Source organism: Macrotis lagotis, chromosome X (assembly GCF_037893015.1).
Source record: "Macrotis lagotis isolate mMagLag1 chromosome X, bilby.v1.9.chrom.fasta, whole genome shotgun sequence".
NCBI lineage: Eukaryota > Metazoa > Chordata > Mammalia > Peramelemorphia > Peramelidae > Macrotis > Macrotis lagotis.
The window spans coordinates 645,835,981-645,851,547 of NC_133666.1; the positions used below are offsets into that span (position 1 = coordinate 645,835,981).

The 15,567-nt window shown below is 36.9% G+C and overlaps 1 protein-coding gene across 4 annotated transcripts in view; it reads left to right on the plus strand.

Moving 5' to 3' along the window:
• The window catches only part of SGTA (small glutamine rich tetratricopeptide repeat co-chaperone alpha), a 43,591-nt gene that overhangs the window by 14,111 nt on the left and 13,913 nt on the right, over window positions 1-15,567 (plus strand). For all 4 annotated transcript variants that reach the window (XM_074204598.1, XM_074204597.1, XM_074204596.1 and 1 more), the window contains exons 3-5: window positions 10,868-10,971; window positions 11,180-11,267; window positions 14,093-14,192. In XM_074204598.1, coding sequence (XP_074060699.1) covers window positions 10,868-10,971; window positions 11,180-11,267; window positions 14,093-14,192 — 292 coding nt within the window. The remainder of the gene's footprint in view (window positions 1-10,867; window positions 10,972-11,179; window positions 11,268-14,092; window positions 14,193-15,567) is intronic.

Sequence of the window (15,567 nt, forward strand, 5' to 3'; positions counted from 1 at the left end):
AAAAGAGGTAAGAGGATCTAATGTTTTTACAGGGGTTGACTGGAGACCACTTTTGTTCCATTACCTCACAAAACAATTTAGCTTCAAAACTATTATTTTAACATTTTTTCTTGATTTCTTGAGTACTTGATTTCTGATTTAGCACTTTCTATTTAAGTAATTTATCTCCTTTTTTCCCAAATTGTTGCTTTAAAGGATTTTTTTACCTTTTGAAATTTATTTTTTTCAATTATGTGCAAAAGTAATTTTCATCATTTGTTCATTTGCATTTTTCTTTTTTGGGGGGATTTCTTTTTTTTTAATTTATTTTTTATTCTCATTTTGTACAAATGTTTTTTTACATTAATAAAATATTCTTGTTTACAAGTAAACAAAATACCCCTCCCCCCATGAATATAGATAGACTTGCTTGGGCGAAAAAAGTAAAGGGGAGAGAAAAAAATTAAAATTAAAAAAAATAATAGTAATAATTGTAGGTATGGCCAGGTGGCGCAATGGACAAAGCACTAGCCCTGGAGCCACGAGCACCCGAGTCCATATCCAGCCTCGTAAACCCAACAATCACCCAGCCATGTGACATGCAAGCCATCCGATCCCCACTGCCCTGCAAAAACCAAAAAGAAGAAAAAAAAAGACCCAAAATAAAATAAAATAGTAATAATAGTAGGGGTGGCTGGGTGGCAGACAGAGCATTGGCCCTTGATCCAGGAGCACCTGGGTCCAAATCCAGCCCCAGACACCCAAAGATCACCCTGCTATGTGGCCCCAGGCAGGCCATCCAGCCCTACTTGCCCTGCACCCTCCCCCAAATAATAATAACAAAAAATGTGCTTGAGTCTTTGTTCCAACACCAACAACTCTGTCATGGGTGGATCACATTCTTTATGATAAATCCATCACAAAAGTTACTTCCATATTTTTCCAACATTGCCATTGCTGATGGCAACTCCCTCCTTTCTTATTTCTCCACTACCATGTACTATATTTTCTCTCTCCTTTCACTCTGACTCTGCTGTAGGGTCACTGAGTGGTGCAGCAGACAGATCCCTGGTCCTGGGGCCATGAAGCCCTGAGCCCCCATACCACCCCTTAGGCCCAGAATCCACCTGGCCCTATGGTCTTGGGCAGGCCTTCCAATCCCAGCCCCTTGCAAGAAGTAAAAAAGAAAATGTGTTATATCTGACCACTCTCCCCCCATCATTTGCATTTTCTACCACCTTCCCTTCCCTCCCCATGACTTCGAACAAACTGGTAAAAGTTGTATATATATGACCACGTTTAACTTAATTCCATATTAATCATGTTGTGAAAGAGGAATTAGAATGGGGGGGTGAAAATCCATGAGGAGGAAAGGAAAAATATAGAAGTTTTTAAAAAAATGAGTATGTTATGCTGGATGTAGATGGCCTTTTCCTTAATAGGTCTCTCAGGATTGTCCTTAATCATTGAACTGCTGAAAGGAGCTGTATCTATCATGGTTGATCATCTCACAATGTTGTAGATAATAGGTACAATGTTTTCTTAGTTCTACTCACTTCATTCAGTGTCAGCTCATGCAAGTCTTTCCATGCTTCTCTAAAGTTTGGTCACTCAGGATTTCTAACATAACAATAATGCTCCATAACATTCATATTCTATAACTTGTTTAGCCATTTAGCATCCTTCAATTTTCAATTCTTTCCCCACTACCAAAAAAACTGCTAAAATATTTTTGAACGTGTGACTTTTTTTCTCTCTTTTTCTTTTTAGGTTTTTGCAAGGCAATGGGGTTAAGTGGCTTGCCCAAGGCCACACAGCTAGGTAGTTATTAAGTGTCTAAGGCCGGATTTGAACTCAGGTACTCCTGATTCCAGGGCCAGTGCTCTATCCACTGCGCCACCTAGCCACCCAGAACATGTGACATTTTTACTGTTTTTTATGATCTTTTTGGAATATAGACCTAGTAATGGTATTGCTGGGTCAAAAGGTATGATCAGTTTTATTAGCCCTTTGGGCATAGTATCAATTGCTCTCCACATTGACTTGATCAGTTCACAATTTCACCAACAGTGCATTAGTGTCTCAATTTTCCCACATCGTCTCCAACATTATTTTCCTTTTTTGTCATCTTAACCAATCTAAGAGATGTGAATAGTACATCATAGTTGTTTTAGTTTGCATTTCTCTTAATGATTTGGAGTATTTTTTCTAGTGACTATAGTTTTAATTTCTTCATCTGAAAATTGACTGTTCGTATCCTTTGACTGTATATCAATTAAGGAATGACTTGTAATCTTAATAAATTTGATTCAGTTCTCTATATATTTTGGAAATGAATTCTTCATCAGAAACACTAGCTGTGAAAATTGTTTCCCAACTCTATGCATTCCTTCTAATCTTGATTGCAATGGTTTATTTGTGCAAAAACTCTGAAATTTAATGTAGTCAAAATCATCCATTTCTTGTTTGTTCATAAACTTTTCCGTAGATCCAGCAGATAAGAGTATTTCTTGTTCTCTTAATTGTTCTATGGTATCACCCTTTGTGTTTAAATCCTGTATTCATTTCAACCTTATTTTGGTATAGAGAGTGAGATATGTGAATCTATGCCCAGTTTTTCCAGTTTTCCCAACAGTTTTTGTTGACAGGAACTAGTGTCTTTAGGTTTATCAAATAGTAGATTATCATTTACTTGTGTTTCTTTTGTATCTAATCCACTGATTTATTACTTTATTTCTTAGCCAGTACCAAACAATTTTGATGACTGTCACTTTTAAAATATAGTTTTAGATCTGGTACAGATAGAGCCCCCCTTCCTTTGCATTTTTTTCATTAACTCCCTTGATATTCTTGACCTTTTGTTGCACCAGACTAATTTTGTTACTACTTTTTCTAGCTCTGTAAAATAGTTTTTTTGGTAGTTTATTTGGTAAGGCACTGAATAAGCAATTTAATTTGGGTAGAATTGTTATTTTTTTACTATGAGTTTGCAGCCTAGCTATGAGCAATTGACATTTCTCCAATTGTTTAGATCTGGTTTTATTTGTATGAAAGTATTTTTTACCCTTTTTATTTTTGATATTGATAATTTGGTCTTATTTTTTTTTTTCACCAGAGCTTTAATTTCATTTTTTTTAATGTCTTGCTTAATTCTACAGATGGAATTGTGGGAAGTCCATTTCTTTTGAAAAGTCGGTTTTTTTCCTTTAAAATCTCTGTATGCACTTATTGAGTTATTCTCTTCCTTTGGGGGGAGCTCTAGATTTTCTAAATATTTTTACACTATTTGATGTTTTCTTTGATTGTACTCATCTCTCCAGCTTTTGTTCCTGGCTCTGTCCCATGCTGCACTTTCGTATATGGGTGACCAGCCCTTTTTGGTCTTGATTTGAGTCCCCTGAGTTCCATGTATTCTCTCTGTCTAGGCTCAGGTCCCTCTGGGTTTTTGAGGTTTGGAGAATGAAATTGTTCTGGGGACTCAGGAGATTTCATCTGAATGCCAAAGTCACCATCTGGGAGCTTCCTTTGAGGAAATGCCTGCTCTAGGCTACCTCCTGACACAGAAACTGTCTGGTACATCAATAATTTTGTTAGAGCTCCTCCTTTTTTTAACTTTTGGGAATCTAAATGACTGATTCTGGAATAGAAGAAGTTACTTAGTATGGTTTCTTATGGGATTTCTTGATCATTAGTCTGGTGTGAACTTCAGGATTCTAAAGGTGTCCACACAATGGCTTGCCTCTCCTGTTCAGGCCAATATTTTGGCCAAAAGTCCAGGAGTTAAGTTTCATTATCTGCTCTTCTCAACTTTGATTGTTTTTTCAGTTACTTAGAAGTTTGATTTCCTTTTAAAGTATATGTTAAATTTAACATGATATGAGCAGGTGGATTTCAGAAACCCCTGGAAACTTGTGAACTGATGCTGAGTGAAGCGAACAGAACCAGGAGAATATTATACATAGTAACAGTGGCATTGTGTGATGATCAACCATGATAAACTTAACTCTTCTCAACATACAGTGATCAAAGACAATTTTAAATGACTTGTGATGGAAAATACCATTCATATCCTGAGAAAGAACTATGGACTCTGAGTGCATAAGAAAGCATACTACTTTCACTTTTTAAAATTTGCTTTATGTTTTTTTCTTCATGTTTTTTCCCCCTTTTGTTGTGATTCTTCTTTCATAATATGACTAATTAAGGGCAGCTAGATCATCAGCTCTGGAGTCAGTAGGACCCGAGTTCAAATTTGGTCTCAGACACTTGACACTTAACTAACTGTGTGACTTTGGATTAGACACACTCTCTCATCCAGGGCTATCTCTAGGCATCCTAATCTCTATCAGGCCACTAGACCCAGATGGCTGCAGAGGATAAAATGAGGCTGGTGACTTAGCACAGTTCCCCCAACTCAAATCCAGTTCACATTCATGTCAAGACATCACCTCCCTGATGTCATGATCTTTTTCCGGAATGAAGGACCATCATCGTGAATATGGAAATATGTTTAACATAGTTGTACTTGTAAAACCAGATCGCTCACTGTCAGGGGGAAGGGGAAGGAGAAAGAGAAATGTGGAATGTGGAATTCAAAATCATACCAAAAATGAATGTTGAAAACTATCTTCACATATAATTGAAAAAAATTTTTTTAAATATAAAACTTTTAAAAAATTATCTTATGTAATTTTGCTATCTTTATATTTTTTCTTAAGGATGTGATTTCTCTCTCAACACATTCAGTTTGGATCAGTGTATAGCATGGAAACAATGTAAAGACTATCAGACTACCTTCTGTGGAGGATGGGGCGGAGGGAAGCAATTGGGGAAAATTGTATCATTCAAAAATAAATAAATTAAAAAAGAAAAAATATAAAAAGTTAGAATGATAATTCTGATACACTGCCCAACTTGTCTTTGTCCTCCTAAACTTCCCTCTGTTTTCTTATTTTTCTAATATTTCTTTGATATTCTTTTCTACTTTTCGCATTACTATCATAGCTCTAGTCCTACCTCCACACCCCTGCTCACCACCACACACACAAGAGTAAGAGTGGGAGAAGAGGGCTGTATGTGTTTACATGTATTTATGTCCATACACACAGCCTCTCTGTCCCAAAATAAAAGCCTTACCTTGTACAAAAGAATATTTAGTGAAACAGAACAAATGTACATGTTGACAAAGTCCAAAAATGTTTTATTCTACAGAATAGAAGAGAGCTGCTATTGCCTCTCTTATATCCTTGTGTCCTTGCCCTATAACTCTTTTTTTAGGTTTTTTTTTTTTTTTTTTTTTTTTTTTGCAAGGCAGTGGGGTTAAGTGTCTTGTATTAAGTATTTGAGGCCTATTTGAACTCAGGTACTCCTGACTCCAGGGCTGGTGCTCTCTCCACTGCGCCACCTAGCCGCCCACCCTATAACTCTAGTAGCTAAATTCCTTAAAAAGGCTGTCTACAACAGATGCCTCCACTTTCCCTTCTTTCACTTTCTTATTCTGACCTTATTTCACCAAAGTTATTCTCTCCCCAGTTACTAATGATCTTCTGGTTGCCAGATCCAATGACCTTTTTCTCAGTCTTTATTCTCCTGGACTTCTCTGCAGCCTTTAATAGTGTTAATCACTCGCTCCTCATTGATACTCTCTTCTCTCTAGGTTTTTGGGATACCAGTCTCTCCTGGTTCTCCTCCTCCCTCTCTGACCTCTCCTCCTTGGTTTTTGCTGGATCCTCCTCCGGATCACATCTTCTAACTGTAGGTGTCACTCAGGACCTGGGTCCTCTTCTCCTTCTCCCTCTCCCTTAACATCAGTTCATTTGGTGATCTCATCAGCTCCCATGGATTTAAGTACCATTTCTATGCTAATAATTCTCAAATCTACCTTTCCTATTTCAATCTCTATGCAATTTCCATTCTTGAATCTCTAGCTATCTTTCAGACATCTCAAACTGAATGTGCAGTAGGCATCTTAAAATCAATTATGTCCAAAGTGGAAGTCAGTCTCTTTCCCCCTAAAATACCCTCACTTTAATGCTGTATTCTTTGTGATTTTCCCTATCATTATTGAGCTCACTGTCAACTTCTCTAGGAGTCATCCTAGATTCCTGATTCTCTCACCCCCATATCCAATGTAAGACCTATCGATCTCAGTTCTGTGGAACCTCTCAAATATTCTGCCCCTCCTCTCTTCTGTCCCTCTTAAGTCTCTCTGCTCCAGGTCATCTCCATTCAACCCCTGAAGTCACTAAAGGAACAAGCTGCAATTCAGTCATTCCTTTACTCAAACCCCTGGCTGCCTGTAGTCTCCAGAATCAAGCACAAAACTTTCTGTTTGACTTTCAGAGCCTTTTCTAGCCTAGTCCCCAGTTGTCTTTCCAGATTCCTTACACCTTAGACCTCAACATGTATTCTTGGCCCCAGTGGTGTTGGTCTCTTAGCTATTCCATGAAGAAGATGCTCCTTCTTTCTCTGGGCATTCTCTCTGACTGTCCCTCATGCCTGGGCCACTCTCCCTTTGCTCCCTGACATCCTTTATAGGAAGCCTTCCCTAATTCTCCTTAATTCTACCTAATTAGTTATAATCCTGCTGTTAATTATCTTCTGTTTATCCTTAATGGTTTCCTTTGTGTCCTCTTATTTTTTTTAAGGGTCTTTTTTTTGCAAGGCAATGGGGTTAAGTGGCTTGCCCAAGGCCACACAACTAGGTAATTATTAAGTGTCTGGGCTGGTGCTCTATCTACTGCGCCACCTAGCCACCCCCATGATCTATAAGCTACTTGAGGGCAGTGACTCTCCCCCCCCCCCAATTTGTATCATTAAATTTAGCAAAGTGCCTGACTCATAATGGGAGCTTAATGAATGCTTCTTGATTGACTGTTCTTAGAATCAGGAAGACTGGAGTTCAAATCCTGCCTCATACACTTAGCTTTGTGGTCCTGGGTAAATCATTTTGTCTTTCTCAGCCTTGGTTTCTATTGTGAACATGGGCTCTGTAATGACTATACTGTGTATTAGTCTAAACTATACTATATACTATAATTAGAATTTCCCTTCCTCTCAGGAGAGCAGGACAGTGGAGTTAGACAACAATTAGCCAATTAGAAGAATTTCTGAGGCTCAGAGCTGCTTGACATACCAGTGATCTTTTGTGAGCAAACTCTAGTTGAATTTGGAGATGCCTATAACTGCCAGAAAACATAGACCAGCTCAAAGGGCAATCTTTTTTTTTGTTGTTTATTCATTTTATATTATTACAATGGTTTTGTTATAAAAGTAAACATAAACCCCCCTCCCCCCCCAAGAAGAGGAAAACCTCAAGAATAGTGAGAGAAAAAAAATGTACTTCAGTCTATGTTCAGATTCCAATGGCTCTGTCTCTGGGATGAGTTACCTTCTTTATCATAAGTCCACCAGAGCAGTTGCTTCAATATTTTTCCCACAGTTGCTATTACTAGCTGTACCTCCACTCTATTTCTCCCCACTCTCATTTATTCTATTCTCTCCTCTCCTTTCATCCTGGCTTTGTCCAAAAGTGTGTCATATCTGAGTACCCTCTCCCACAATCTTCCTTCTCTTCTACCTCTTATTCTCCCTTTACCTCCTCCCATTCCCCCTCTCTTCTCATTTTTCTCTATGGTAAGATAGATTTCCTCACCCTATTAAGTATGTATGTTATTTCCTCTCTGAGCTATTTCTGATGAGAATGAAGGCTCACTCATTCCCCCTTGCCTTCCCCAGTTCCACTCCATTGATGAAGCTTTTTCTGGACTCTTATGTGAAATTTCTTAGCTTCTTCATCTCTTTTCCCTTCCTCCCAGTACTTTCCTTTATCACCCATTGCCTGACTCCATCTTTTTACTATATTATGCCATTATATTCTGCTCCTTCCTATGCCCTGTCTATATATGCTCATTCTAACAGCTCTTATAAATGAGAATGTTCATATGAGTTATCAATACCTTCTTATCATGCAGGAATACAAACAGTTTGATGTTATTAAGTTCCTCATAACTAGTCCTTCTCATCCACCCCCTCTATGGTTCACCAGAGTCCTGTACTTGAAGATCAAACTTTGTGTTCGGCTCTGGTTGTTTCAATAGGAAAGTTTGAAAGTCCCCTGTTTCATTGAAAGTTCATCTTTTCCCCTGAAAGAGGATGTTCAGTTTTCCTGGGTAGTTGATTCTCGGTTGTAAACCAAGATCTTTTGCCTTCTGGAATATCATATTCCAATTTCTCCAAGCCCTTAATGTAGGTTTGTTTCTGGCATCTCAAAGGATAATTTATTTTTTTTAAGATTTTATTTATTTTGAGTTATATACTTTTCCCCCTAATCTTATTTCCTTCCCCCCCCACCCACGCAGAAGGCAATTTGCTAGTCTTTACATTATTTCCATGGTATACAATGTAATGAGAGAGAAATCATATCCTCAAAGGGTAATCTTGAGCAACTGCTGCAGACTTAAGAGACCTTGCTCTGGACTTTCTAAAACATCTTGACATTCCCCTATAGACATCCCATCCCCTGTTTGAAAGGTTCTAGAAACTATTATCTGTTATCTCACCCCCTTTATAGCTGAAAACTCTTTCTCCCTCTCTGATCCCTTATAGTATCTTCTTTCCCTTGCAAGTTTTTTCTCAGACAATAAACATTGTAATCTATAATTGAACTGTTTCTTTTAGGTTCCCTCTTTTTGGACCTAGAGTCTTTTACACTATAAAATGAGGATAATAATAATAGTATCTGTCTTAGAGTTGTGACAATCAAATGAGATATTTATGAACTCTTTGCAAACCTTAAAGTATGTAAATGCTTTGTTGTTATTATTAGCATAATTATCATCTCAGTGGTACAATTACTGGTTCTTTGGATAAGGAGAATTTAGACTCTGTAATTCCAAATTGATACAATAGTTGAACAGTTTCTCGGCTCTATTGTTTATCAGTGTACTTATCTTCTCATGGCTCCTCCCACATTGTTCCCATTTTTTTTTATTTTTTTTTTCCAGCTTTGCATGATATGGGGTATTGCCTCAGAATTATTTTAGAATTACATTTTTTCCTTTTGAAAACTATTCATATACTTGGTGTTAAATATTTGTTTTAGTTCCCTGTATATTTTGAAATTGGAGTTTTTCAGTGATATTTGTTTATATTTTCCCCACTTTTTTCTTTAGTACTTATATCTTAATTCATTTTATTCATGCAAAAAGTTTAAAATTTTCCGTTCTCAGAACTGTAAATTTTATCTAATTTCTTATTAAGTATTCTCCCCTAGTCAGTTTTTATTGTGCCTTTCTGGTCTTTTATATTCAGTTTACATTTACATAGCATATGATGTTGATCTAAAGTTTATTTCTTTTGAGTTTTCTTAGTAGTTTGGCAAAAAAGGTGACCTCTTTTCCAGTGTGCTTAGGTTTATCAAACATGGAGCTGTTTCTGATTGCTTCTGTATCTTGCCTATGTAGTCTGATCCATTCATATAATCTTTTTTTTTCTAAACTTGTAAAGAAATTTGGTGATTTCTACCATGTATGAGGTTTGTTATTAGCATGTTTGCCTCCTTCATTAATGTTTTCCTCCATTATTTCCCTTAAGATTTTAGACCTCTAGGGGCGACTAGGTGGCGCAGTAGATTGAGCACTGTTCCTGGAGTCAGGAGGACCTGAGTTCAAATCCAGCCTCAGACACTTAATTACCTAGCTGTGTGACCTTGGGCAAACCACTTAACCCCATTGTCTTGCAAAAAAAAAAATTTAGACCTCTTTTGATCTTCCAAATGAATTTTGCTGTTTTCCAAAGCTAGTGTTCTATAAGCCATTAGCCTCCTTTTTTTTATTTTTAAGATACTATTTATTATCCATTGCTGCAGAGAAGAAACTGTAGAAATTGTACTTTTATACCACCATGTGCAATTAGGATTTTTCTTTGTTTTAGGGCCACATGAGTTAAAAGAGCACAGGCCTGAAGAAAATTGTCAGTTTTTTAAAGTCCTCTTGAATCATCATTGAACTTTCTCTTCAAACTGTCAGAGTTGTTGGTTGATAGTACTGGCTCAGGAACAATTGTTTATACTAGAAAATCTCACAAGCATATTAAATTGTTCTGATCATGCATGAATCCCTCTGATGTCCTTTGAGCATAAAGGGTGATTCTAAATCTCAATCTTTTCTGGTGCTGTAAAATAATGCTGTTATCTTAACTAGAAAATTGGTTTTAGAGGAGCTTGTATAATGGGGAGAACCATGCATTTATCATTAGATGATCTTGATTGAAATTCTTGCTTCTGCCATTTAATCTCTATCCCTTCCCTTCCTCATATCTTATTTTTCTCCTTTAAAATGGAGGTGGTGCTAGATGATGTCTAAAGGCTGTTCAATTTTAAATATCATACTTCTAAATAAAAATCAAGTGACAGTTACTTTATACAGTTGAAATTTGCAATTGATAATGTTAAATGTATCGCATCAATATTTGTTTGGAAACCTGATAGAGTAGAGCACATTTCCTCATGTCAGATCAGAAGTTGTTCTATGCCAAAGGAACCTTGTCACAACATTCTCCTGAATGTTTTATGATTATGTAGTGTCTGATGATGTCACCAAAATGGATTCTTTACTAGTTGTCTGGGAGAATTTGAGTGACTCAAAAAGATAATCATCTTTGATTATTAGGGATACATCTAACTCTTTCTTTGGGTTTTGGTAGAAGTGAATTGCTGAGATAAATTGGAGGAAAGGATAGAAATATTTTTAATCAAGCAGAATTGTAAGTATTTGTCCATAACAGTTTAAAAATAGAATTGATCTTTTTCTTATACTCTCTTTTCAAAGTTTCAGAGTGACTCTTAAGTAGTTTGAGGCTTAAAAAGAAGTAACCTTATTTCTTCCAGTTGCGATCCAGTGCCTGGAGACAGCTTTTGGGGTGTCTGTTGAGGACCGAGATCTAGCTGTATCACTAACTCTACCAGAAATATTTGAAGCTGCTACAGGAAAAGTGAGCATACTGGACCTTTTTGAAATGGAAATCCTGTTTCATCATTTCATGATGTTTTCAATTTGGGATTTGTTTTCTTCTTAGATCTATTTAAGGGGAAAAAAATCTGACTGATTTAATAGGGAAAAATAAATTGGGTGGGGAAAACAAGGGTACTTGTCTATTAATAATCCCTCTCTAAAATGATGTTTTTTTCTTCTTGCAATAGAAAGACATGCCCTACATTCATAGGAATTCTGAACCCATCTCCCCCTCTGATGAAGATACAGCTGAAGCTGAGAGACTGAAGACTGAAGGTAAAGAAAACGGACTAATGTCAACTTTAGCAGTTCCCATTTTAGCTACATATTCTGTATTTTTTCCACTAGAAATAAAGATGACTAAAAAGAATGACAGATTCACCTGTTAGCTGAGGATTGTGGAACTGTTTGTGTAGTGGGCACAAGAAGACAGGGAAAGTTTTTCACCCCATGCTAGATTATTCTTATTTATGTCAAGATCTGATCATTCATTTGATTTGTGGTTTGTTATGTAAGAGAAGACTGTTCTGGGGGCAGCTAGGTGGTGCAGTGGATAGAGTGCTGGCCCTGGAGTCAGGAGGACCTGAGTTCAAATTTGGCCTCAAACACTTAATAATTACCTAGTTGTGTGGCCTTGGGCAAGCCATTTAACCCCATTGCCTTGCAAAAAAAAGCTAATAAAAAAATTGAATTAAAAAAAGAGAATACTGTTCTGAGAACTAGGGGAGATAGAAATTTTAGATAAGGTCTAGTTCATTGTCCTCACTGAGGTTATAATCTGATTTGAGGGATGGAGGGATAAGAGATAAACATTGATATTGTTATTTTGTACCGTAGTTAAAGTATCTTAGGGTTTAGCAGCAGAATACTGTGTGAAGTCCTGAGGGAGTCATGGAGGGTTTTTATAGAGGAAATATTGGAATTTATATAATGAAGATTTGGAGAGAGAACATTTCAGAGTATAGACAAGAAAAGGCCTGGAAGTTGGAGAGTATGATGTATTGAGTAGAGAGCAAGTCCATATGGTATGGAAAGGTGAGAATGGGCAATGACTCAAGTCATGACTGGAAAATTAAGATCGTGTCAGGTTGTAGAGCCTTGAAAACCAGGTTAAGAACTTTGAACTTTGCTTGATGGACAGTAGAGAGCTACTAAAAAAACTTCTAACAGAGAAGCAAATATTGACATATTTATAAAAATTATTCCACTAGAAGAATGAAGGATGGAGTAGAGTTTGCTGAACTTCTAAGACAGATTTTACAAATATCATGATGTGTGTGTTAGTAAGAGGAGCTACTGAATGGTTGTAACAGGACATATAGAGGAGAAGGGATGGGGATGAGATATTGGTATCATGGAACTGACTGATTTTGAGATGTGGAAAGAGAAAAAAATAAAAGATAACCCCAAAGTCCCGAACATGGGAGACTAGTTGATGGTATGGTGGTAGAATATTCAAGATGGAAATAACAAAGTTTTGGAGAAAAGTAAGATTGATTTTGGGCAGGTAGTTTGAGGTGCTGTTAAAGCCTGCAAATAGAAGTCTTCTGTACACAGTTCAAGATTTGAATTTGAAGTTTTGAAGAGAAGTGAAAACTTGATATGTATTTGAGAATCTTCTGTATGGAAATTACCACTGGATAGAGAAATGAAGACAGATCCTTGGGATACCCACATTAAAGGGTCTCTGTACTGTGTTTACTGAAGAGCATTCAGTGGTTTCCTATTGACTGCCAAGAAAAATACAGAAACCTTAGGTCCTTCTCAGTTTGTCTGGTGCCTCCTTGTCTTTATAGGCTTATAGTATTCCTCTACTTGTTCTTTCATATCCTGTCCTTTCTTCCTTTTGTAGAATATGGCCCAAGTCCCTCCAGTCTTTGCCTATTTAAAAATCTCTTGCATTTAAAATTTACCTCAGATTTCACCTCTTCTCTGAAAGCCTTAACTGATCCCCATCCCTACTTGATATTTCTTTATTTGGGCTTTTTTTTTTTTAAGGTTTTTGCAAGGCAAATGGGGTTAAGTGGCTTGCCTAAGGCCACACAGCTAGGTAATTATTAAGTGAGTAAGACCAGATTATTTGGGCTTTAAAAAAAAAGTTTTTATTTTTTTTCTAATAGTTAACCTTTATTTTTTCTCTTTTCTACTCTCTCTTCTCCCAACTGAATAATAGAAAGAAAAAAACTAAAGCCTTCATAATAAATATGCATTCAGTGGCTTACTATTTCTTTCTCCAGCTCATTTTACAGATGAGTGCCCCAATTTTCCCCACATCTCTGCCAATGTTTATCATTTTCTTTTTGTCATAATGATGCATATGAGGTAATAGCTCAGAGTTGTTTCAGTTTACATTTCTCTAATCAGTTGTAAAGTTGGATCATTTTTTCATATGACTATAGATTGCTTTGATTTCTTCATCTGAAAACTGCCTTTTCATATCTTTTTATTAATTGGAGAATGAGTCTCTTTTGCATTGTAGTCATTGGCAGATCTGCCTACCCTCTACCACATTATATTCCATAATATAAGCACCATGAGAAGACATATAATATAAACCATAATATTTTTTATTCATCACAGTGTTGAAACATGTTTTTCAAATTGATTTGAGGGCATTTAGGAAATCTGTTGAAAATTCTCATAAAAGTTTGAAGAGAAGTCTCCTTACTTGGGATAAAATATGATCCCATAAATATAATTTAAGGAATAACAAGAATTTTTGTAGAAAGTGAAAGTTCTAATAAAAGCAAGGTTTTCAAATTTCATAATTTTCACAGATGACTTTTCCCTTTGTTCTAATGTGACATTTTTTTGTTCCCCCCTTTCAAACACTTTATGTAATCATATGTATTTTACTGGGTTGGTGTTTTATTTCCCTACTAGAATGTAAACTCCAAGAGAATGGTGATTGTGTCTTGTCTAGCTCTGCATCCACAAGAACTCTGTAGACTATGAGTGTTGAATAAGTGAATTTAGAGATGCAGAGTAACAATTAGAAACTTTTCTCCAAAATGTGACTTGACTAATGAATAAAATGTCATCAAAACATTCACTTCATTATCTCTTGCATATAATGTTGTATATATTTTCTTTGCCTTTAGGAAATGAACAAATGAAAATAGAAAATTTTGAAGCAGCTGTCTCTTTTTATGGAAAAGCAATTGAATTAAATCCAGCCAATGCAGTGTACTTTTGCAACAGGTACTGAATATTTGGTTCCCTGGAATTGGAGTGGGGTGGGGGAGGCAGGTATTTTGAACTCTGGTTAAAACAGTAAACTCTGTTGTGTTCCCAAAAGACCAAAGACAACACAAAATATTCCTAATTCAGTGATGAAACAAGTCATGTTAAGTTACAGGGTAAGGACTTGACTTTTGTCTTTCTACCTCCTCCACTCAATATAGAATTTTGCACATGACTTTGGATTAAGCAATTTGCTCAAGATCTCCCAGTTAATTTAAATCCGGACTAGATTTGATCTAACAGCATTAGAGGGAAGAAACTTTAGAGATCACCTTAGTCTGGACCCACCTTTACTGATGAGCTGAGGGCCAGGGAGAGTCAGAATGCTTGACCAGGTTATCAGAGGAGGGGGCAAGAGTCCAGACTTCACAATAGACACTCTTGACCCAGAGCCAATATTCTTTGCATCTGTAGTACTGCGAACCCCTATGCCAAGGATGCACATCTCCTCCTGCTGTTGGGCAGTTAATTGTCTTTTAGAATTGTATGGTCATCTTGGCTCAGATGAGTGTTTCAGGATAGTAATTCTATCACTTAGTTGTGGGGGTAGAATAATGATCTTACAAATTCTTAGTTTTTGTGTTTTGTGGAGTTTTAGTCCCAAGAATTCTTAGCTCGTGTGTTTGTATCCTGGCCCACCACTGATTCCTGTGGGCCCCCATCTCAGAAACAGGTTTCCAAATGAATTAAATAAAATCTATATACTTACAATAAATCAATTATAGTAAAATATAGTTATCAAAATAATAAAAAAAGCCAACCAAGTTCATGGTCCCTACCTTAAGAAGCCCTGCTCCAGAGGGCTGAGCATGGTGTGGTTTGGTAATTAGTGCTATTACCAACTGCAGGTGACAATGACCGTTTCTTTTTGTACATTCTGGAACATTGATATATGATAAGTGGGACAAGCCTGGGAGTTTGATGGAATGACAGGTAACTGTCATTCATGCTTATGACCTCATAAGATCAGCTAGTTGCAATTCTAGAGATTGAGGCAAGAACTGACTCTTCAGGTCCACTAATCCCAGGCAGATAAAAGGGGCCACGAATCCTGACTGAAAACCTAGGTGCCTATGCAGATGAAGTACCTTCAGGAAGCCAAGATTCAGCATCAGGACAAGAGTAGCAGCAGCCATAAGACAATAGCTCCAAGTCTAGAACTTGGAGCACAATGTAGATAGCTAGATGGCACAATGCCTAGAGCTCTGGCCTTAGGTAACACTCTAATAGCACCTACATCATTGGGTTGTTATGTGACTCAAACCAAATGCTAGCTATTATTGATGGTGAGCTTTGGGCTCCTTATCTGCCTTTTGCCTAGTCTAAACTGATC